At 39.8% G+C, this 25802-nt stretch overlaps 1 protein-coding gene across 1 annotated transcript in view; it reads left to right on the top strand.

Moving 5' to 3' along the window:
- Positions 1–25802, top strand: part of MYOM2 (myomesin 2) — a 96405-nt gene that overhangs the window by 36700 nt on the left and 33903 nt on the right. Inside the window, exons 9-20 of the mRNA XM_056856264.1 lie at positions 446–607; positions 5331–5492; positions 6726–6867; positions 8493–8692; positions 10163–10216; positions 14141–14268; positions 15612–15795; positions 16606–16780; positions 19146–19267; positions 20735–20922; positions 23416–23542; positions 25582–25760. Of these exons, the coding sequence (XP_056712242.1) occupies positions 446–607; positions 5331–5492; positions 6726–6867; positions 8493–8692; positions 10163–10216; positions 14141–14268; positions 15612–15795; positions 16606–16780; positions 19146–19267; positions 20735–20922; positions 23416–23542; positions 25582–25760 (1823 nt within the window). The remainder of the gene's footprint in view (positions 1–445; positions 608–5330; positions 5493–6725; positions 6868–8492; positions 8693–10162; positions 10217–14140; positions 14269–15611; positions 15796–16605; positions 16781–19145; positions 19268–20734; positions 20923–23415; positions 23543–25581; positions 25761–25802) is intronic.

Raw genomic sequence — 25802 nt, forward strand, 5'->3', positions numbered from 1 at the left:
TCAATGCAGGTAACAATTCATTCCAGCGTGGTGTAGTGGTTAAGAGTGGTGGTTTGGAGCAGCAGAGGCTAATCTGGTGAACTGGATTTGTTTCCCCACTCCTACACACAAAGCCAGCTGGGTGACCTTGGGCTAGTCACACTCCCTCAGCCCCACCTACCTCACAGGGGGCGGCAGAAGGGAAGGTGATTGTAAGCTGGTTTGAGTCTCCCTTAAGTGGTAGAGAAAGTCGACATACAAAAATCAACTCTTCTTCTTCTTCTTCCATATGCTCTACTTCTAATGCTCTTTTTAAAAAGACTGCCTGACTTTTGTTTTTATGCTTGCCTTACAATCTCCATGGTATTATCCCCAACGCACAGTAAAAAACCATATCTGGTCTATTTGTCTTATTTTATCTCTTCCGTTCTACTCCTCACTGTCCACATTGTTGCTTTGCACCCAGTACCTCTGCCAGATGTATGCTTCACCCATTTCGACGTTCATTTTTTGGAGAGGTTTGGTGTCACCTTTGGCATGGAGGGTGAAACTCTCGCCCTTCGATGCAGTCTCCTGGTCACGCCAGAGCTGACTCGTCTCCGGCCTCGTGCTGAGTGGTACAGAGATGGTAAGTTTTCTTTGTCTTTAGAGGAAGTGTGTGTGCTTGCCCTTAAATTGGTTTTGAATTTGTCAAGACTCACAGTCTAGTTTTATCACTTTGAAGCTTCTCCGCAGGGGTCCTTCACCTTTCAGAAAACGGCAGTCATCTGGTGCTTGTTTCCTATTGCTATGCAAATAAGTAATGGGCTCCACATTCCATTATTAATAGTGTTAGACAAAAAGGCCAGCTGAAAAGTAAGTAGGTTGCTAATGGGCTGGATCAGATACATATTGTTCCAAAAAGGCTCTGATTTTAGAGTGCTCGGTATAGAATTGCTTTGGTTTGCATTTATTATGTCATACAAGTCATGTTTCATTTTTTCCCCTTTGTTATTAAAATCATCTTTTATTTTTTCCATTTATCTCCTTTTTCTGAATATGCTTATATGAATGATAAGGTGCTGAGATGGATGTGTGTGGTTTAATTCTGCTAATTAGACACCTGAGAATGCAGTGCTTGTTCCAAATTATTACTTTTTAAAGCATTTATTACCTATTAAACTCTGGAGGATATGTTAACCGTGCAATGCAAAACAGAGTCACATTGTTTCCCAGCCCATTGACTTCAATCGCTTTAAAAGGGTTCCAGATTGCGCTGCTAGCCAACCAAGTCAGATTCTATGGGTTGGATTTCTCAGAGAGTTTCTGCTGACAGAAGGATTTCCTTCAGTGGGATGTGGGATGTTTTTTCTTTACGTTGGAAAATATAATAAAAAAATTATTTAAAAAAATGCATTCTGGAAATAGAAGGAAACATACCTCAGATTCTGGCTCCGTATTAAAATTCTTGAAGTCCTGTACCAGAGCTGGTTCCAGGTTTTGGTCAGCCCTGGGCAGAAAGTGCCTGGGCCCCCCCTCTTCTCCGCTCTTCTGTACATCCACTTGTACATCCCTGCCAACCTGCCTGCATTCTCCTACCTCACTGCCCATTCATGCATTCTTTCCCCACCCACTCGTTCATTTGCCAACCCTCCCCATGCTCTTACACGTTCCCCCAACTGTATTGGGCAGTGCATGCAGCGGGAACACTGCTGCTGGGAGTGTCTTTGCCATTCACCTCCTATACACCCTTCCCCCAGCAGTACTGGGAAGTGCATGCAGACAGCAATGTGGGTAGTGGGGGAATTCACAACAAGCAGATGGGTAGCAGGAGAGGTGAGTGGGTGGGGACAGGTGGCAGTAGGCCTAGGGTTGCCAGGTCTCTCTTCACCATCGGTGGGAGGTTTTTGAGGTGGAGCCTGAGGAGGGAGTGGTTTGGGAAGAGGAGGGACTTCAATGCCATCGAGTCCAATTGTGAAAGCAGCCATTTTCTCCAGGTGAACTGATCTCTATCGGCTGGAGATCAGTTGTAATAGCAGGAGATCTCCAGCTAGTACTAAGTAGGCCCCTTCAAAAGACTTGGGCCTTGGCAGCTGCCGCATCTCAGGGCATGCTGATACTGGCCCTGACCTATGCCCAAACAATTGATAAAGGCCCTGGGTCTGCTAACAATGAGGTAATTGGCAATCATGATCATCAACGAATACATTGTGTACGTGCAATCCAGACTGCTGGATGGACTGGGAAAACTGGGGGAGTTACCGCACTTGTATTCCCAGTGATGTATTAAGATATTGTCAAAGGCTTTCAGAGTTCATTGGTTCTCGTAGGTTATCCAGGCTGTGTAACCGTGGTCTTGGTATTTTCTTGGTATTTAAAAAAAAGAAAAGAAAATACCAAGACCACGGTTACACAGCCCGGATGTATTAAGAGTTTGAAAACATTATAAAAAATACTGTACTTAGGCTAATGTTCAGACTAAAAGATTCTAAACATTTAGGTTCCACTTTACGGGTTGGATCTGGCCAGCTTTTTCACTCAGTCTTACTTAACTCCCCTTCTTGCTTCAGCCACTATCCCATATGCCATTTGTCCATGCAGGTTTCATGATCCCAAATGTAGGCATCTTGGTGGTCAAAGGGGACCCCTTCTTCCCTTTGTTCCCCAGTAGAAAAGGTGCTGGATCCAACCCTAAAGTCCTTGGCTGGTTCAAGCTAAAGAGTCTTAAGTATTTTGACTCCTCTTTAGAGAATATTTGTCACTAAATACCTTGCAGTAATTATAAGTAAGCATTAGGGTGAGTGCAAACCCGGCCTCAATCAGTTGCTGGGATGTTTATGAGTATTCCTTTTCAGCTGCTAATTATTTGTAATATTTATGTTGTCATCACAGTTGTCAGAAAAAAATTAATAGGTCTTTGTCCACTTGCTTCTCACTAGGCATTGAGTGATTCCTGTTTGCATCAGTTAAACCAAAAAGCCTTTTAACTCAAGTAACTAATAGGAGTTTCTAAACAAAAGGACAAAGAAATCATCAATGACTTCAGATACTAGTTATTCAAATAGTCATTATGTTTTGACAAATTTGCTAATTCAAGGGCACTACAAGAGACACTGTGCCAAAAAGTTGCAGTTTAATAGTTATTCTGAACAATCTCTCTGAAAAGAAGTATCTTCGTTGTTTCATTTTTACAGGGGAAAAAACCCTCCTACTCATATCATAACAGCTTTGAGTTAATTATTACCAAAAAGCAATACAGAATTATTTTAATAAATAAGGACTACAATTAAATTATGAAACTGCATTTGTTGGGTTACAATACAAACTTTATAAAACACCACTATATAAAAGAAAGAGGGAGCAAAATTTGTGAAAGGGTAGTATTTCTGGTTCTTCTGCAGTGCAGAGAGGGTAGTTCTTGCTGCTAGACCACACAATTGGGTTAGCCTCAAACTATGATGGTACCTTGATAGGAAATCAGTCTGTAGCATTGACCTTTCCTTCACTTACCCAGGACTCTGCCCATAATTTTACTACAGTCTGGTTTCCATTTTCCTAGGTATGGTATCTATGCAGAGTTCTTGTAGTCTATGCCCATTGATTTCTGCATAGGATTGCTCTGTTAGAATGCCAGTTTGAAAAGATGTCACTGGACTTAAATAAAGGAAAATTATACTTGATCAGCATTCTACAAGGCCAGAAGCCCTGGCTCTCCTCATCAAGGCAACAGGAGTACTCTTACTTTTTCTGAGAAATCACTCAATTGATTAAAAAAATTCAAATGACTTGACACCTTAACTTAACTTTCCAAAAACCGAGGGGATGCTATGGTTTTGGATCTAAAGGCTCTTTTCTTTTAGTGGAGAAGCCTCCCTGCGGTGCAAGGAACCTTCTGCTGGTGGAATATACCTCTTCTGCTAGTGGAAGTTTCCTTGCTTTGGAGGGAAGACTCAACTATGATCAGAACAGAACCTTTACTACATACTTTTCTAGTAGACTGGCTCCCTTTGTAAGTAACCAAAACATCTTTTAGAAGTGTTTTTGGCTATCCATACTCATTTCTTCAAGGTGTCTTCTACCTTAAGATGTTTTCAAATGGGATTAAAATGACTTTGTAGAACATGAGCAAAAGCAGTGAACGCAAACAACACAGCAAATATTCAGATCGGGATATGACTGAGAGATGGAAGGTAGAGCCATTTACAATGTGAAGCATTTCCATGGGGCGGGGGAATACCACAGGAATTGTACAGGTGAGACAGTAACAGATTCTTTTAATTTACATATGGAAACAGTTGCTCCTCAACACCAGCCTTGTTAGTTGAAAATGTGGCATGTTTGTCAGTTACGAGTGCTTTATCATTCAATACATCTAGTTGCTGTCCAAAATGCCCAGCCAGTAGCTTTTTAAATGATTATTTTGTATTTGTATCAGGAACTGTGGAATGTTCATGTATGGTCCTGAAGTGGAAAGTTCATTACAACAAGATGATTGTTGATTAGAATAGATCTGTGCAGAACAGCTCTTGGGACACACTCTCCTCTCGGGCAATAGTAATACTCAATTATTAAGGTAATAGGTAGGAACAGGTAAGAACTTCTTCGGCCAAGAAAAAATATTCTACACATTTCACAGCACCAATTGCACTAGTCAATCAGATTTAATTTACATTAATCAGATTTAATTTACATTAATCTTGAGTCACAACCTTTCACCTGTGAGAAATTCAGACTTAATTTGATTCACTGCTCAGCAGGAATACCCAGCAGATTTTAAATTACGTGTGTATTTATAGCAAGTTACAGATTAAACTTCAATCTGGCCTTTCTCCCTCTCTTCCCAGCTTAATCTGACATACGCTTTGAATAGTGAAGTTTATTAAAAAGGATCAAAAGTGCATACCATGATAACTCTTGATTAGGGGCACAATCCAGCCAAAGTTAAGCACATTTCATCAATTTCAGTGGAAGAGCAAAGTACATGTTTAACTCTGCTCTATTGAAATCAATAGGATTTTAAAGTGTTTAACTTTATCTGGCTCATGCCCAAGATTAGGTTCTTATGACATGGCTTCTAAAGTTTCCCCCCCTCTTTGGATGAAAATGGTGGTGGTGAAGCATCCAGTCATTAAGTCTCTGAGGGACAGCATGGAATAGTACAAAAATAGAGCACATACATCTTTATATAATCAGAGGTGGCATAAATTTGAAGCCTGACAGTTCAGTCTTTGGAAAGGTAGAGTCTTCTTAGGCTTAAAGTCCCTCCTGAATAAATGTGCCCTAAAATGGCTGCTTCAAAGATTCATATGGGAAGGTCAATCATCATGCCTGCTGACTACAATGACAGATGCTTAATCCCAATTCTCTTCCAGATGTGCTAATTAAAGAAACCAAATGGACAAAGCCCTACTTTGGAGAAGGCCAGGCAACCTTGTCATTCAGCCACCTGAACAAGGATGATGAAGGCTTGTACACACTGCGCATAGTGTCAAGAGGAGGAGTGAACGAATATGGCGCATTTTTGTTTGTGAGAGGTGGGGCTTTTATTTATTTTTTCTTGGTACAATTCTGCTCCATTTTTGGCATTTGATTATCAGCATTAAAGATAGTGGGTTGCTGATCTACCTTTCCCCAACACCATCACCACTGAAGTTAGGAGATAGGGTTTCGGTAGTTGTGCCTGACATCTTAGAGAGGCTGGGGCAAAATCTTTGTGTACAATGTCCTTGCTCACCAGAAAATATAGAAAATGAAAGGAAACTTTGCTTTTTAAAAAATGCATATATGTAGATGAAAAGGAGGTGAATATGTGGAAGTAAGGAGGGTTATAAGTTGACCTTACATTTGTATTCACAGTTCCCCTACAAGAAAGAATAAGGTTACAGAAGTCCTTATGGAGAGAAACTCAGCATTACATTTCTTTTAAATGAGCATATTTCTGTATGTGCAGAATTTAGATTGTTTTAAATACTTCAGGCTGAACCTTCAGCGTAGTCTGCCAAATGCAAATGGAATGGGGCTTGGTTATATTCTTTGGCAATTGAGCCCTGATCATAAACACATTTACTTGTATCTAAAACTAACTGAGTTCCAGGATCATGGTCTTCAAAACACTGTAGCTTTCGTGACGACATAGCTTAGTCATTTCCCACTACTATCCCATGAGGTTATTTCGGGGGGTGGGGGGTTGGTTTCTCATTGAAGCATGTTACCATTATCTCTGCAACGCAATTGTTCACCCTGATGCATAATCTGAAAGAGAAAATTCTGTCTCACAACAGTTAAGATGGTGGGAAACAGGACAGTGAGGGGGAAGCTGGATATTCATGGTGACTGGTTCTAAGTCTGGTTCTAAGTCATATCCACCAGCAAATCTCTGAACTGATGGGTCTTGGGGTATGTTGATAATTGATCTTTGCCTTTCTCCTTTCTCCTTCCTCCTGACCAGACAATTTAGAAAAATTGTGATCTTGATAGTGAAGGGCGTCTCTTCACAAAGTCCTTAGCTTTGAGATTTTAAATGGATCCAGTATAATCCACATTAAAATTACCACATGTGTCATTAGGCAGGTTTTTTTGCACTAGCAAGCCATGATATGTAGTTTACTGAAATATCAGCCCCTGAAATTTAGGATTTAACTTTCAGATGCCAGAGATTAACTCCTCAATTTAGTTAAACAGGGTTCTACAATTAGGCACACATCAGTTCTATAATGCCATTTAAATTAGGAACACCTAATTAAATCTGGATGTTCCCTTGGTTTTAGATGCTGATACCGTGGTAATTAATGCACCTGGAGCACCAATGGATGTGAAATGCCATGATGCCAACAGAGATTATGTTATTGTTACTTGGAAGCCACCAAATACGACCCACGAGCCTCCAGTTATTGGATATTTTGTGGACAGGTATGGTTCTGGTGGGATAGATATTTGGTTTGATATTTGAAATCTTTGAACAATAATGAAAGAAATTAAACCTTTTTTAAAATCCTGGGGGTATTACAATAGGCCCCCAAGGAATAACTAGACCAGTACCTTCCATTGCTGGTTTTCCTATGTGTTGTTTTTTTGTTTCTGTACAAGCAGCTGGTCTCCAGCCTTATTTCTAGGATGGTGTGAGCTAGTTCCCACATCCAGTCTCATCACTTGATGATTCATATCTGAATGTATTTAACTCCATTTAATATTTGAATGTATTTAACTCCAGCCTTTTCGAGGACATGCAGTTATATTGTGGTTTATGGCCTGTGGTAGCTCATTTTTAAGCGTGAGCCACACTTGAATATTGCAGTCTTCAAACAACAAACATGAATATGGAAACAATCCTTCCTATTATGTCCAGTTTAGGCAGACTTCCTTATTTTGTGGGGCTGCCACATTTCCGAGTGGGATTTCAAAGGAATGATTTGGGCGGGGGGGATCAAGGGTTGTAGACAAAGTCATTTGCCAATCAACTCATGTGTTTCCGTGCATTTTAGTGTCTCTGAATAAGATTAATTTTTTTCCAAAACTTTTGCCTCCTGTAACCACCATAGTTCCAACATAGTTGTGGAGCTCCCTGCTCCAGGATATGGTGATGGTTGCCAACTTGGAAGGCTTTAAGAGGGGTGTGGACATGTTCATGGAAGATAGGGCTAACCATGGCTACTAGTAAAAATGTATACTAGTCATGATGCATACCTATTCTCTTCAGTACCAGAGAAGAATGCCTATTATATTAGTTGCTGTGGAACACAGGCAGGATGCTACTGCAGTTGTCTTGTTTGTGGGCTTCCTAGAGGCACCTGGTTGGCCATTGTGTGAACAGACTGCTGGACTTGACGGGTCTTGGTCTGATCCAGCATGTCTTTTCTTATGTTCACTACCTCCCACAAATAAATAAGAAATTCCTGAAGTTGCCTCTTATCACCTCAAAGTATCTTGCCGTCTTCACAGTCTTAGTTGCTAAAGGGAATGTTTTCTTTCAGGATACCTTAAGGTCACCTTGTCTGAGCACATCAGGTGGGTAGAGGCTGGGGTGCTATCATTTTTGGAGTTAAACCCCCTTCTTTTTAAAACAAGGTGGGGTTTTTTTGTATTTTAAAACCAAACTCTTTTTCTTTAAATTCAAGAATTCAAGAAAATGTCATGTATCTAAAAGATTAGTGAGTGTAAGGGTGGAAGTGTGCGTGCTTGGTTTTTGCCGAATTTCCTCCTCCTCACTTCAGCCCTGATGCCACATGGCACTTCACTCATGATGATTCCCTGACTCTCACTGGAGGGTTTTCAGGGTCTGCTGAGGACTTCCGGGGGAAGGAGTGGATGGTCATCTTGAGTGAACTCCTTCCATTTTCTCATCTGTAGGATCCAATCTTCTGGCATTCAATATACTGGGTAAACCCAGTATAATTTAATTATCCAGACATTCCTGGTCTCAAACTGTTGTAAAGAATTTTCTGTTATTAATTTTTTAAAATGTTATTAATGTTAATATTAATTTTAAAAAGTTGATCAGCTTTTTTTTAATCCTCTTCTGGTCATTTTGCAACCAGGTGTGAAGTAGGCACTGAAAACTGGATCCAGTGCAATGATGCTCCTATCAAAATCTGCATATATCCAGTGACTGGATTGTTTGAAGGGCGTTCCTATGTCTTCCGTGTGAGGGCAGTCAACCAAGCTGGTATCAGCAGACCATCTAGAATCTCTGAAGCTGTGGCAGCACTTGACCCTGTTGACTTGGAGAGGTTACAAAGTAAGTCACCAGCTAAAGAACTTTTCAGTATTTATTAGGCAGTACAGAACGGGAGGGAAGGCAGCCTGATATAGCCCAATCTAGTCAGGTCTTGGAAGCTAAGCCGGGTCAGTATTTGGAAGGGAGACCACCAAGGAAGACTCTTCAGAGGAAGGTAATGGCAAACCACTTGGATTAGTCACTTGTCTTGAAAACCCCTTGCTGGGGTCACCATAAGTCGCTGTGACTTGACAGTTCACACACATTCAGAGTTGATCAGAAAGTAGCTTATTACCATCTGGTGGTAGGTAAGATGTCTTTCCCCCCTTACCTACTATTACTATCCATTGCCAACTCTATTGAAATATAACCTTGATCACACAATGATAATTTTAAAATAAATGCACGGAGACCCATCAAAACAGCTAATCTTAATTGCAAACTTCAGTTACAAACTAAATATATTATTTCAGCATTATAATCCACTTTTCAAACACAGTCCTCAATTCATGCAGCAGAATGGTTTTCTATACCTCCCAGGTGCCTCTCCTATCCTTCTCTTTGACACTGTACCCAATGAGCCTCAGAAGCCCTTCTAACAACTCTGTATTATGGACAATTAGTTGCAGATTTGTCTGTGAATGGTCCTTATGCAATTTGTGTGATGTGTCAAATTTTTGCCCAGACATCTAGGACTCAGAGTGACTTTTGTACACATCACTTGAACTCCATTTTGGTCCACCATACAATAATAACTTGAATCCATAAGGAAAGTCAAAATGTCCTTTGTAGCCACCTAATTAAACCTCTTCATCTTGCAACATGTGTAAACTATTTAAATCTCTACATGCCAGCATCAAGTCTCTCACTTGGTTGGATGGGTATCCCTTTGAAGGGGTTTGATTGAATGAGCAGTCTGAGGGAGTGGGAACCCTGTTTAGATTGTGATATCTGTTGAGATCAGATTTCCCAATCGTCTCTACCAAATAGCAAGTAATAGATCCATCCTTCATGACATTGTCTAATCCTTTCTCAAATCTATTTGTGCAAGCAAACCTTCACTGTGAATGCCATTTGCAACTAATATGACGTCTAAAGGAGTACTTCCATTTGTTCTTAAATAACTACCAATTTTGATGGATGATTCTTCCATGTTCATATAACATTCAATGATAGTCTCACTGTAGATAATCTTTTACAATATTTGATAATGATACATAATAGATACATAAGAACATTAATTGTTTTTCTTTAAATGTAATTTTCAGAGTGTGCATTAATGTCTAATATTCTATGTTTGTTTCAGATTTATGTAAATCCTAGTCCTAGTACATTACTTATTAGATGTCTCATCCTTTTGATTGCATCTACTTACACTGTGTAATCCACCTTGGTTGTCAGTGAGAAAAGTGGTCTATATACATAGTAAAATAAAATAAATAGCACAGAAATCTTAAATACAAACTATTAATTTTTGGCTTGGTTTCTCAGCTATTCATTTAGATGGAGGCAAGCAAATTGTAATCTATCAAGATGACCTTGAAGGTATGTTTTTATGTCCATGATTTCACCTCCATATGTCTCTACCTGTGTTCCTTTGTTGCTGTTCTCCATGCTGTTTTTGGCTCTCTCCTCAGTTTTCGTCTGCTCTTCTTGGTGCATTTTCTTTCCATACAGGCTCCCTCCTTTTGGTTTCTTGAAATGTAAAATTAAACATGCATGTCTATGTATGTAATTAAGATCTTGGGGGTGAGGGTTTTGGGAAAAGGAAATGGGAATCCTGATTGTCTGTAATTTTGAATGCTGGTAGAAGTCTTGTGTATGTAAGTAGCTACTGCACTCAGGTTATGTTTAATGCTTCTGTTTTTGTGGTTTTCATCAAAGAATTCTGGGAGCTGTAGTTTGTCAAGGCTCTTAAAGATTTTTTATTCCTTCCTCTGCTGCATAGAACTCCAGTTCCAAGGAGTTAGAACAATTGACATCTTTAGTATCATTTTTCTGTTTCCTTTCTGCCCTTCCCAGGAAGTTCTTTGCTGCTGCTTTGAATAAGGAACCATTGTTCCTGACAGGTATCTTAGAGTTCTGAAAGGAAGCGGGAGCAAAGTTTTCCCACAATAGGGATCATGTGACCCCAATATTAGAACAATTACACTGGCTACTTGAGCCCAATTCAAGGTATTGGTTTTGACCTTTTAAGCCCTACGTGACATAGGACCTGGGTATCTAATGGGCCATCTTCTTCCATGTTTCTGGCCAGGAATTAAGATCACAGGGAGAGGCCCTCCTGACTGTCCCATCAATCAAAGAAGCTTGTTTGGTGGATATCTGAGGAAGGGCCTTTCTTTAGGAGACAATTGAAGATAGTTTTACTTAGGCCTGCATTTGGTTAAGTTCTCAAGTAGTCCTGAGTTATGATTTTAAATTTTGGCTTGTTATGTTTTTAATTTATTTTATTTTATATGCTTTATTTATCTTGTAGACCACCTTGAGTTCCGTGAGGAAGAAAGGTGTCTAAAAAATGTTTTAAATAAGTAAAATAATTTTTTTTAAAAAAAGCAGCATCCCCAGTAGAAGTGCAAATCTTTGGCAGGGACCATAATGACCGAGGACTGTATTTAAATGTTTTCCAAAATAAATGCAAAGGACACTGGGAAAAGGCACTATGGACTGCAATTGTGTTTGGTGAAAGTATGCTGGCGTTCCAATCGCCTCCCTTCCCCTGAATTAACACGTGAGCTGCAAATACAGATTGACTAGATTTATAAAAGACTGCTCTGCAGGATTTGTTAATCAAATTTATTAGCATATATCCCACCATTCTAGCATGTATCACTGTCTAACAGGTAGCCTATGTAGTCTGCCTGTATGTTGGGTAACCCTCCCCTGTCTCAAAACTAAGCTCAGCTAATACTGCTGTGCCATGCATTTCGTCACTGACACCCAGCCATGTGCCGTGGTGCGCCTAGCCCCACTTGCTCTTCCCCAGCTATGGAGAACAGCTATGGGTCAGTTGAGGCTGACCAGAACCAACAGAGCTCCCTTACCAAACAGCCGCTGCCAATAAGCAGCTGGTTAAGATGAGCTCCCTTTATTGTTAGATGCCTCAGGGTGCTTGCTAATATTCCCCTACTTAAACAACAGTGACCCATACGAATCCTGCTTCAACCCTGTACAACTGTTCCTTATTAAGTTCAGAAAAATAAGCCCAGATAAGACAATATGAAGTTCGCATATAAAAAGTCCCCCCCCCCCCCATGGCCAATCTAGTAGAACCCTCAGAATTCCTGCTCAGCCCATGTGTGACTAGCTGATGCCAATATGTCTTTCCCTGGGTTGGGAAGGCAGGGAGATGCCAGGCAAAAAAGTCCTGCCAGTGACGGGTGGCATTCCCTTAAATAGTGATGCTGTTCCCCTCATCCATTGGCTGCAATTCATGAGGCAGTTCCAGACAGCTTCCTTTATGCAAAAAAATGCCATTGTCACCCTCTTAAAGGGGATGTGGCCAGACGAAATCTGCCAAGTGTAAAGTAGTTCTAAGTTTTGCAGTAAAAGACACGTCAGTAACAGAATGATCAGGCTGGAATTAATCTTACTGAGTTTTGGGCACCACAGTTCCAGAAAGATGTAGACAAGCTGGAACATGTCCAGAGGAGGGCAACAAAGATGGTGAGGGGTCTGTAGACCAAGTCCTATGAGGAAAGGTTGAAGGAGCTGGGTATGTTTAGCCTGAAGAGGAGAAGACTGAGAAGGGATATGATAACCACCTTCAAGAACTTGAAGGGCTGTCATATAGAGGATGGTGCCAAGTTGTTTTCTGTTGCCCCAGAAGGTCGGACCAGAACCAACGGGTTAAAATTAAATCAAAAGAGTTTCCATCTAGACATTAGGAAGAATTTTCTAACAGTTAGAGCGGTTCCTCAGTGGAACAGGCTTCCTTGTGAGGTGGTAAGTGCTCCTTCCCTGGAGGTTTTTAAGCAGAGGCTAGATGGCCATCTGTCAGCAATGCTGATTCTATTACCTTAGGCAGTTCATGAGAGGGAGGGCATCTTGGCCATCTTCTGGGCATGGAGTAGGGGTCGCTGGGTGTGCGTGGGGGAGATAGTTGTGAAATTCTTGCATTGTGCAGGGGGTTGGACTAGATGACCCTGGTGGTCCCTTCCAACTCTATGATTCTATAAGGATGCAAAGTTGTCTCCAGAATCAGTTGGCTTTGTAACTCCCCCTTCCATATGATCCAATAATATAAAAGAGATGGCATGATGCTTTTGTGCCTGCCATTTGCACACCCTGCTCCACTTCATAGCCTGCTGTTTCTGGGGATGGGAAACGCAGAGCGTGATGATGTCACACCACACATTTTCTATTACTAGACTGAATGAGTTTGCACAGGCTCTCCTTTTCAGAAGTAGCCAGTCTTTGATAAAGACTAGTTCCAGCCTGACATGGAATGAGGGGCAAACTGTGTCAGCCACTTAGGTTGTTTCCAGAGTAATTCAGGCCAGCTGAGCTGATATAGACATACACCGAGATGCTCATCCCCTCTCCAGTTTCCCCCAGGCTACAAGATCTTGAATTGCTACTTTATGGTGATTTGAGACCTGAGGTGGAAAGATTATTGGAGTCCTTCATTCCTATGGTATAAATGCATTGAGCTGGATCTACCATCCACAAATGGAAGGGGATTGCATAAGAAGATCTTCCCCTTCACCTGCAGCTTGATTCACTGATAAACCTCTATTGAGGGTTGTAGGACCCTCCTGGACAATCTGCTAGATATTGTGAAAGATTGCCAGAAGAAGGGAGAATAGTTCAAAATGCCCCCTTCTTCTTGGACCTCTGCTCCAAGGCTTGCTGTGTTTATGCAAGAGGCAAAGGGCAATTTCTCCATTCCCCACTCCTTGTAGCAGCAGAGAATCCCATGAGCAGAGACTTTGGGGACACATAGGGTGCTTCTAGAAGAAGGTAAAGGTGGACAGGAGAGTTTTCTTCTATGATTCACGTGTTTTGTTTGTATTGTTCTATAGCGAATTGCTATGATCTTTCATGAGCATGCTTTTCCTTGCTCGTCTTTCAGTGACAGACGTTCTCGGTCCCATATCTTTGATCAGCCCTTTCTTGTATTTGCATAAATTGTGAAGGCTTTATCAAGCCATTTAGTAGAACAGATTAAAGTGATTCCAGTGTGATCAAAGGAATACAAAAACAAAACAAAAACCTGTTGTGAGATGAATACACACTTTTGCTTTGGCTGTGAGCAATCAGTGCCCCCCCTTTTAATTGGCTTGCGTTGGTTTCTCAAAATAGAAATGGGGCAGCCTTCTGAATAAACTGCGAAGATGATATTAGAGCCCTTTAATAGCTGAGCAATGCACTCTAGTGAGGGAGTTCAGAAAGACAAGCTCTCTCATAAGCACTGACCTGGGAGGTTAATCTGGCATTTAACACTTACTGAGTTTATTACCCCTCTAGGCGAAGTTAAGATTCCAGGACCTCCCACCAATGTACATGCTTCAGAAACCAGCAAAACATATGTTGTACTCAGCTGGGATCCACCTGTTCCCCGTGGCAAAGAGCCATTATCATATTTCATTGAGAAGGTACTGTGCCATGTAGTTGCAGTCAGCTGTAAGGCATTTCGTGGCCACATACCATTTTGTTTCAAATCGTTCTCGGCAGAGGCAAGAAAAACAATAAAATGAGCAAATCCAAGGCTATGTAACAGGAGGATAGAAAAGGCATGGGAAGTTGGGTGTTTGGTTGCGTTATTTAATGGGTGTTGAAAAACGAGGCACGGCAATAGAGAGATCTTTCATGTTTGGTTACTTTTGTGTGGCATGAGAACAAAGCAGAGGTTGTACTGTAGGAACCACTAAGAAAATGTGACTCTTTGGCGTTCCTGTTCCAAAGAAATAGTGGAACCATATGGTAGGCTTTCCTGAGTGAGTAACAGTTAGTGGGCATGCTTCACAAGGGGTAATGAACAAGACTCTTTTTGATGAAGCTCATATCCCATCTACTGGGACAACATTGAGCCTTAGCCCAACTTTGGTACCTGCTGTTTATTTTCTGCCAGCATGGAGCAACATGTGTTGATATTAGGTGCAATAGGACAAATGAATAACAAAGCTACTTGATTCTCAAGAATGATAGTAAATTAATATCTTTCCTAAGACAAGGAGTGCTCAGAATGTAGTTCATTCTCAGTTTTCTCAAAACAGTTTAAAAACTCTCAGATAAATAATGCCTGCTTAAATGAGTATCTAGTTCATAAGTCTTTAAAAAAGAATATCCTTGTATAATTCATAGAATCATAGTTCTAGACTTTGATCGACTTAAAGGTTCTTCAGACATAAGCAGGGCTGAATTTTTCTGATCGTCCTCTCCCAAGGAAGACTTCTGACTCCCACCCAAGCTGTTCCTGGAGATCCCCCATCCCCTAGGAGCAGACTTTTTAAAGGCATTTGGAGTTCAGTGGGAGGGTGTGGTGGGAAAGTTACTCTCTATGGGCAGAAATCCTACATTTGGGGATTTTTTTATAGCAGGAGTGAAGCCATAAAATCCTAGATTTGGAGAGGGCCTTATAGGCCATCTAGTCTAAACCTTGCACAATTCAGGAAATCAAAAGCTGGAGCATTCCTGACAGATGGTTGTCCAGCTTTTGCTTGAGGACCTCCAGTGATTCAGATCCTCTCCACTAGGTTATGATTTCCATTTTCAAACTTGCTGTTACCATTAGGAAGCTTCTTCTGTTTATTTATGTTAAGTTTCACATGGACAGGCAAGTGCAAGATGACATAAAAAGGTCATTTTATGTTGACTTTGACTTAGTGATCTGACATCATACTGACAACCAAGCAGATAGCTAGCAGTCTCCTCACAAGACAGAGGAACTTTTCTGGCAACACTTACAAAACAGTAATAATCTTTCTTGTTTTTATAGTCTGTTGTTGGCAGTGGAAGCTGGCAGAGAGTCAATGACCAAGTGGCAGTGAGATCTCCTCGCTACGCAGTGTTTGATCTTGCCCAAGGGAAGACTTACGTGTTCCGAGTTTTGTCAGCGAACAAGCACGGGATTAGTGATCCTTCTGAAATAACACCTCCTATTCAAGCACAAGAATCTATTGGTGAGGCACTGTTATAAACCTGGGCTAAATAAGACAAGACATTCAAATGACGCTAAAAGCAGGCAGTTCTATCAGTGTATTACATTCAGCTCTCTCTGTGATTGACAACATACAAAAGAAGCTGGCAATACTGTAGGTAATTGTTGGTGGTATCAAAGTCTGGAGTTGTTTGTATATTTATTCAAAACATTTCTAGGCAGTCACTAGAAATGCAGAATTCCACAAACGTAATAGTCCCTAGCAACCAGCACTCTCAAAATACATCAGTCTAATGAAATAGATGCTTCCAAATTGAAGTTCTGCCTTTTAGCTGTATTGGCAAGTGTCACCATCTTCTTAGATCAGAGGTATAAAATATTATCAGGGAGCCTCAAATGTGTTGAGTGTGTGGGCATTTTTTTTTTGAGAGAGAGGATAGTAAGTATCACCACAAAATGCCACAAGTCTTGCTTGCTTAACACACTGTTTCTATCAGTGTCTTTCTGAAGAACCATAATAATATCACTTTAATGCCACAGGGCACAATATGAACATCAGTGTAATGTCTCAGAGGATGATTCTGTCAAAGTTAAATATTGTTAAGATCTCAGTAGAAGTAATAAGCACATAGTCCTTTCCATTCAAATCAGTTGGGCTTAAAGCTGCCCTGCTTTGGCTGAACTGTATTAGATTTGTGTTGTTTCAACAACTGGGGTATCCTATTCTAAGAACTTGTTTGCTAGGACAAGTAGTTTTATAATTGGTGAGTAAATGGTTATATGTTGTCATAAATAGCTACAAATGGAGTAAATGCTTCTTTCTATGTCATAGTTGTTCCATCTGCTCCGGGACGCATAGTGGCAACAAGAAATACAAGAACCTCTGTTATTGTACAGTGGGATAAGCCAAAACAAGAAGAAGATCTGTTTGGCTATTATATTGACTGTTCTGTGGTGGGTTCGAATCACTGGGAACCCTGTAATCATAAGCCAATCAAGTATACCAGGTACAGAAAAATCTTTATATTTTTTTTACTTTCTACATTTCCCCCCCCCCAAACAAAATTCAGTGTCTTTTTTGTATAGCTTCAAATTTGGTAGAGCCAGTCCCCCTCAACCCTTTTCATCCTGCAGTACCTTGAATCTGATCCTTGTTTTTTTTTCCATTCCAGACAAATTTGTTTACTTGTCTCTGCCAGTTTTCCAAAGTCTTTTCTTCTAGTCCAACTGGTAACATCTGAAACAGGAAATTAAGCCTTGGTTGAACATTCATTTTAATTGTGGATATTCTCCCCAGTCAAGAGATTTTAATTTTGTCCATCTTTCAAGATCCTTTTCTATTTGCTCCCAGATAGCTTTATAGTGATCTTTAAACAAAGTCTTGTTTTGCCCTGTGGTTTTTATCTCCCAAGGATTTTACTGCTTCACTGTAACCTTACATCCTGAAATGGTTTCAATCTCATCTTTTTCATTTTTTGCCATATTGTCCAATATTATTTTCGTCTTAGTTTTATTTATCTTATCACCTGAGTACTTTCCGAATTCTTCTATTTGGTCCATCAGGTATCCTATTGAATTCTGAGGGTTAGTGATAGTTAAAACTATATCACCCACATAGCATTTCATTTTAAATTCTTCATCATCGACTTGTAAAGCCATAATTTTAGGATCTCTTCTTATTTTGTTCTCCAATACTTCCAATACAATGTTAAATAATAAGGGAGATAATGGGCATCCTTGTCTTGTGCCTTTGTTAATTTGAAATCCATCTGTTAGTTTTCCATTGATGAATATCTTTGCTTTCTGATTTTTGTAAATACTGTGAATCCAATTCACGAACCTGTCACCACTGTTTAAGATATTCATTGTTTCCAACAAAAATGTCCACTAGATGTTATCAAAAGCTTTCTCAGCATCGAAAAATGTAAATGCTGTTTTTTTTTTTTAACATGCTCTATAGCACTCAGTACAAAATGTACATTTTATCTCATTTGTCTTTTTGGTATAAATCCTGTTTGGTCTTGATGAATCAGTTTTGTAATCTTTTTCTTTAGTCTTTCCACAAGTATTGAAGCAAACAGTTTATAATCCACATTCAGGAGTGAACTTGGTCTATGTGACTGTGTAATAAAGGGTCGTTCCCTTCTTTATAAATAAGTGAAATGTAGGCTTGTTGCCATGATTGGGGAATATTGCTTCTTCAGTTATCTCATTCATAACCTTTTGGAGATTGATTGCAATCTCTTCTTTATAGCATTTATAATACTTTGCTGTTAGTCTGTCAGGTCCTGGAGCCTTGTCTAATTTCAATTTTTCAATAGCATATGTCACTTTCTGTATAGTTATATTTTGATTCCAAAGCTCCTTGTCATCTTCTGAAAAATACTTCATTGTTGCACTCTTAATATTTTTCTCCATCCCCTCTAGACTATTTAATTCACTTTGATACAATTTTGCAAAAAAAGAAAGAAATTGTTCTTGAATATCCTCCTCCAAAAAACTTGTCCCTTTGTCTTTTTTGACTCATATTATTGTCCTATTTCTATTTCCTTTCTTAAACAATAAGAAAGATATCTGCCTGGTTTACTAGCATGTTCAAAAAAATCTTTGCTTCACAAACTTGACCTTATTTTGTAAGTCCTCTGTATCTAGCATGTCCAATTTGTTTCTCACCTTAATTTCCTTTAAGATGTTCTTCTTATGGGTTTTAGCATGTTGTTCTTCCAAATTCATTAAACTCTCTGTCATTTTTTCCTTTGTTCTAATTTCTGTTTTCTCATTTTCAAGTTTATTGCAAATAATTTACCCCTCATAAAGGCTTTACCGGCAACCCAGATTGTTTCACTTGATACATCTGGTGTGTTATTTAGCTTGAAGAACTCTTTTAGTTCCTCTCAACATTTCTCCATCACTTTTTCTTGTTGTAGGGGATCCCCTCTGGAACCTTTTGGTTATTTTACATTATCTTGCTCTATTTGTAAGAAATATTTCTAATAATCTAATCAGAAACTGTATTTGTAGTGATCTTTGGGCAAGTCATTTTGATAAGTAAAAATCCAGGCTCTGAAATAGTGGCATGTCCCCATAGTTTGGCCCTTAGATTTTATTGTCTTTCTGTCTTGTACCCATTTTACTGGAGTGGTATCCACTTCTGATTTATATGCATAATTCTCTCTGTGTAATATAATCCAAGGAGAAAAAGGACGAACAAGGTGCAAGATAGAGCAGTTAATTTTTTTCTTTAAAGGTCAAATAAACTTCTCTACCTTGTACCTTGTTCTTTTTTCTCCTACCAATGTGGCCTTTTTTTCTTCCTAACATAATCCAAACACATAAATTGAAAGTGAAAAATATCCTTTCTATTTCTTTTAGGTTTGCAGTTCATGGCTTAGACACAGGAGAGAAATACATCTTCCGTGTAAAAGCTGCAAATGCGGTGGGAATGAGTGAAAATTCTCAGGAGTCTGAGCCTATAACTGTACAAGCAGCCCTCAGTAAGTGACTGTCTGTAAGGCTTAAGCTTTGAAATAAAACAGTTTAATAGCCAGGGCCCTAGCCAGCAGCCTTCCTCACTTAAAGGAACTGCCACATTTCCAGGTGAAACTTTAAATAAATTAATTGAAAATCAGGAGATTCCTCATTAACAGAAAACTCTATAATCCATTTGTTAAGCATGAGTCCATTTCAGAGACTAGAAATAATTTACCTGCAGTTTCTTCATGAGCTTATACTCAAACTTTTCTTCTAGCAGAGCCCATCTCTTATTTTTTTCTGCTTAGGTGCTCCTCACCATCACTCTCTTCCATGTGGTTCAACTCCTCATGTGAAATCTCAAGATGTTTGTTAAGATGTATTTGGTTGGGTTGAGACTTGCTTTCACACTTTTTGAATTTTGGAACTTCAGGAAGCAGAGCGCTAATTCCTGCATTTAACGTTCCAGAGGAAAAGTCCTCACAAACTGGCTCGGTCTGATTATCCTCTTTGGGAGAAATCATTCACTCAATTTGAAAAAAAAAAGTTTGAAAACTTTTGCCTGCTGGATTAGCCCAGTGGGCCATCTAGTCCAAATTCTGTTTTACACAGAGGTCTTTTAGTTGTCCTGTAAGATCAACCTCCAGGGGATAGAGACCAAGACCTCCTCCTGGTGTTGCCTCCTGGCACTGGTGCTCAGAGGTTCACTTAGGATTTCCAATCTCCAGTTGGTAGCTGGAGATCTCCCGCTATTACAACTGATCAGGTGACAGAGATCAATGCACCTGGAGAAAATGGCCACTCTGGAAAAGTAAACTCTATGGCATTGAACTCCTTCCCCTCCACAAACCCCACTTTCCTCAGGCTCCACCCACAAAATCTCCATGTATTTCCGAACCCAGAACTGGCAACCCTAGGTTCACTTCTTCTGGATGCAGAGGTTACCTTTAGTTATCATGGCTAGTATCAACTGATAGATTTATCCTTTATGGCTCTGTCTGATCCCCTTTTAAAACCATCTTTCCAGAGGCCATCACTTTGTGTTTATTGGCAGTGAACCCCACAGATTTACTCACTGAGTGATGAATTAATTCCGTTTTTTGGTCCTGAATCTATTGCCCATCACCTTCTTTGGGTGTTCCAGAGTTTTCATATTATGGAAGAGGGAGAAAATTTTCTTTTTTCCTTCTTTATCCACCCCATGCTATTGTATGTTTTTCCTGGCATGTAGATAGCATTTGGGGAGGGGGGTTTCATTTGGATGGTGAAAATAGTTAAATCCAACTCCTTCCATGTAGCAGCCTTGATTTTATGCCCTTCCCTCAGTCTGCTTTTTTAAAAAACAAAAAGAAAATGGGAGGCCTTTCATAGCTCTCCTGTTGTTGTATCTAGCTTGGTCCCCAGTTAAGGGTAGAAACTTGACATTCTTTATATTACCTATTGTATTTCTGGACATTAGTCTAATGTTCTGTCTGCTTGATTTCTTAAAGCTTGTCCATCATATCCCTATGGAATCACACTTCTCAACTGTGATGGGCAATCAATGACCATTGGCTGGAAACTTCCAAGATACAGCGGGGGATCAAATATTCTGGGTTATTACATAGACAAACGAGAGGCTCATCACCACAACTGGCATGAAGTCAACTCTTCTCTTACTAAAGAGAGAATTTACATGGTCAGTATTGTTTCTCAGTTTTAGTATTTTTGTGTGTGTGTGTGTATACTGTGTTTACTTTGTGTATATATGCACTGTTTACTTTGGTGGTTGCATCTGGTCATGTCCAAAATATTTATTGAAGGAAAAGTAACGAAGCAAAGAGTTTCATCCATGTGCAGATTCATACATTGGATGGGATATAATAGCAGCCAGTTGGAGCCCTTAGCCTGGCACAAGTAGAAAGCAACATGCCATTGTCTTCTACAGAATATGCCTGTGCCCTAACCATGTGCTGATTCAAGTAGCCATTCCTACATGGGGTCACAAGCACAGGTTACCTATGTTCCAGCTGTGTGAGTAGCCCATGTGGAAGAGGAAAAATCATTTTTCAACTGCTTAAGCACATACAATATATAGCAGAAGTGAGAAGTGGTGTTTCCGCTCTTAAAAATACTATCTTTAGATCCTAGTGATCTGGCCAACTTTCACCCAGTGTTCAACCTATCTTTCCTGGGTAAGGTAGTTGAGAGAACAGCAGGGGAACAGCTTCAGATTTTCCTGGAGGATACATCAGCACTGGACCCATTTCAGTCCAGTTTCTTTCCTGATCATGGGACAGAGACATTTTTGGTCACCCTCACAGATGATCTCCATCGGCAGCTGGATCGGGGCGGGTCAGTGCTGCTGATCTTATTAGATCTTATAGCAGTGTTCAACACAGTCAACTACGACCTGTAAGATCACTGCCTCGCCAGCATCAGAATTTGGAGAACAGCCCTTGAATGGTTGTGCTTCTTTTTCCGTGGTCAGGGACAGAGGGTAACACTTGAGGAGAAGGTATTGCCATGACACCCTTTGGTGTGTGGGGTCCCTCAGGGTGCAATCCTTTCCCCCATGTCATTCAATATCTATATGCACCCCCTTGTCCAGCTGGTCTGGACTTTTGGGCTGGGCTGCTGTCAGTACACTGATGACACCCACCTATACCTGAGGATGGATGGCCAACTGGATACCAACCCAAACACGTTGGTCAGGTTTCTGGATGCTTTGACGAATTAGTTGAAACAGAGTTGACTGAAGCTGAATCCATTGAAGATGGAGGTCCTGTGGCTGGGCTGGGGAAGGGGGCAGAGGCAGTGTGCCAGCTCCCGGCTCTTTATGGGGTGCAATTAACACCTGCACCTTTTGTCAAGAGTCTGGGTGTGATCCTGGATGCCTCCTTGTCATTGGAGACACAAGTTGTAGCTGTAGCCAAGGTGGCTTTTTTCCACTTTCATCAGGCTAGGCAGCTGGCGCTGTATCTGCCCGTTCCGACCTGGCCACTGTGATCCATGCAATGGTCACCTCCAGGCTAAACTACTGTAACTCGCTCAACGCAGGGCTTCCCTTGAGACTGCTCCGGAAGCTCCAGCTGGTCCAGAATGCAGTGGCAAGGATCCTTACAGAGACCCTGTTTAGAGCACATATTCAACCAGTGCTTTGCCAGCTGCATTGGCTCAAGGTGGAGCACTGGATCAGGTTCAAGGTGTTGGTATTAATCTTTAAATCACTAAACGGTCTGGGACCATTATATCTGTGGGACCACCTCTACTGGTATCCCCCCAAAGAGCATTATGCTCAGCAAACAACAACTTGCTGGCCATCAACATGCCTTTTATAGAAAGCAGTAGTAAATAAAGTAAAGCAATAGAAGCTTTTATTGAATTGTCATAACTATGTACCAGTACTTCTCATGCAAGTTTTGGGCTGTGTGACACACTGAAACTCTAACTGAATACAGCTTTATGACTTTATAATCCCTGTGCACTGTATGACATTGGGTGATAAAAGACTCTGTTAGTAATGGGAAGAAAATGACAGAGGTGCATACAGTGACTGTACAGCCTTTTAAAAAATGTACTGACCATTAAATGGAACTAGGCTTAATGATGATATTTTCTAATACAGGTCCATTAATTAACATTAACAATGTTTCAAATTGAGAGGGGAAGGGAGGGATCCAATGGGGAAAAGGAACCACCATGAAGTGGATCCTGAATTCAATAGCATCAATTTCTACTCCTTTCCTTTCCCACCTTTCTTCTCATGTTTCATAACTGACAGTCTGTGGGCATGACTCCATCTGTGTGTATATATGTGCACATACATATACAAAGCAATGAAGAATGTGGCAATGGATTTATTCTAAGATGAACTTGTGTGGACATCTCTGTGCTGTTGCCTATCAAGGCTCATATCTCAAAACCTACCCATTTAAGTATCTACGTTACTTTTTCTTTTTTCTTGTTCTTTTTACATTGCAATAGACCAACCAAACAACCCTTATGGAACTTGTCCCAATTTTTATAAAAGCAGTTAGAGCAAGACCTTTTCCCTTGCACATTTGTCTGCAAATGGCATCGAAGTTAAATATGAATAAATGTAAGGGTTGAATATTTTACTGCTATTAGAACAGACACAGGAATATTGTCTACATTATTGTTTTCCTCTAATGTCAACTGTTCTGCAAAGGTAGAGGATTTGAGAGAAAACACATATTATGAATTCAAAATTGCCGCTGCAAATATAGCTGGCGTGGGACAGGCATCTGAACCCAGTGACCATTTCAAATGTGAAGCTTGGACAATGCCAGAGCCGGGTAAGTAGTATGGCTATTCATAACGTTAATGCAATTAAAAAAAATGAATTACAGTTTTACAGTTGTCAGGCAGTGGCAATAATTAACACATTAGATTTGTATCCACCATTTGCACAGTCAGTTTGTTGGGGCAGTAATTCCATAGGGTTGGCTACTCTGTGGAAGGTTTGTCAGAAGAGTACTGATGGGTCAGATAATTGAATATCACACCTATGATGTCTATTTATTGTTTGTTTATTTAAAAGGTTTCTATCCTTCACTTTCTAGAGACTGCTTGAGGTGGTTTATCCTTGGGTTATCAATAGCAAACTAGTTGAAGTCCTACTCGATCCTATGAAGTAGGCAAATTGACTTTTGGATTTTGAAATGTTACATTTTCAGTTTGATACAAACAGAAGAAAAATGGAGCATTTGCTGAGTAATGCATTTTTGTTTGCTTGTTACTTTTCAGTGATGTGTTTTTTTTTTAGCAGCAAGGCTTTGGTTTTTCATTCATTTTTAAAGAATGCTGTGGTTCTCATGCTGATAACAAGGGAATTGTTTCTTAGTTCTTGGAGGCTTTTCTTTAACTTCCACTTCACAGTCCTTCTGCATGTTTGTCAAACATGCCATGTTTTGTGTGTGTCATACTTTTACATATTCTAAATTTCATTCCATACCCTTAGTCCTTTGTAGTCAGTTACAGAAAATGTTGGAATTATATGTGCTCTTTCCTATTGTTCACTTCTAAAAATTAAATTAAGCATTAAATTAAATTAAGCTCAAGGGCTGGCATAAACCTGCTTTGGTTATTCTTAAATGAGGATATGTGAAAACCAGGGAATAACAGTGAGGATCAGTGCCATCCTAAGCAGAGTTTACACATTTCTAAGACCATTGAGTTCATTGGATTTAGGATGATGTAACTCTGCTTAGGATGGGACTGGATATTTACTTCTTGGTTTACATATGAATATGTAGACATTTTAATACTTTGATTCAAAAATGAATAAGGGGGTATTTTCATACTGTGATAAGACAGGTTTCACTGGAACTGTTTCAGTATAGAAATATAATTGTATAGAAATTTAACTGGAGTAAAACGTCAGATTTTCAGGATGGAAAGACATGGAAAAACTTTCTGTTTGTAGCTGGAATCAAGGGAAACATTGTTCAATAATTCTTTCAGTTTTTTCTCTACTACACCATTTCTTGCTCTCTGTTAACATGAAAAGTACTATTTCACAAAATATAAGAAAGTAGATGCAATGTCTCCTGAAATAAACATTGAAAGCTATTTGCTATTTTGGATAACTTTAATGGAGACTCGTAACTTCTATTTCATGCTTGCTGCTGATGTGGAAACAGCACAATCAATAAAGCTGGAAATGAAACCATTTGCAATCAGTAAAAGGGTTGATTCCAAACTCTTTGTACAGCTTAGTACATCAGAATAATGACATAAAATTTCTTTATAAGTAATCATTCATATCTACCCTCTCTCACACAGATGCTGTTTGAATTCGTGAGTGCGCTTACTATATTTGCTATATCAGAATGAAACTGTGAGGTTCTATTTAGATATCTATGTTCTACCAGCATGTCATACTTTAACACTAATTAATAATTCATACCAAAGGAAAATAACAGGGGCATACATTTGTCAAGTGGCAACTTTCCCTCCAAAGTGCACCCAACCACTTTGTAAACTTGTCATTTGTATTGTACTACCAAATTGTGAGGAAAACTTCACCAATCTTGTTCTCCTCAAGATTTTTGATTGAGTTCAGATTGCTGAAATGTGAAGATGTGTGGTAAAACATTGCAGACAACCAATTTGCTTAGGGTTTACATATAGAATATGATAAGTGATCACCTGGTAAATACATTGATATTCAACCAATATGGAATGAAATTGTGTCAAGAAGGAGATGATAGAATGGAAAATTATATGGGAAAAACACTACTTCTACTGAAGAATGATTTAAAAAATGTAAGGTTTGTGAGGAATATCTTTTTGACTAAATTGCTGGTCTCCTCTATTGATCAATATGCTTTAGGTCCTCCCTATGACCTTACATTTTGTGAGGTCAGGAGCACATCTCTTGTGATTCTTTGGAAGGCTCCTATTTACATTGGCAATAGCCCTGTTAGTGGATATTTTGTGGACTACAAGCAAGAAGAAAGTGAAGAATGGATCACATTCAGTGAGAAACCAACAGCACGCCGTTATTTGAAGGTAGTAAAACATTTTGTATGATATGTTTATTTTTTTTAAAAA

Source organism: Euleptes europaea, chromosome 10 (assembly GCF_029931775.1).
Source record: "Euleptes europaea isolate rEulEur1 chromosome 10, rEulEur1.hap1, whole genome shotgun sequence".
In the NCBI taxonomy this organism is placed as follows: domain Eukaryota; kingdom Metazoa; phylum Chordata; class Lepidosauria; order Squamata; family Sphaerodactylidae; genus Euleptes; species Euleptes europaea.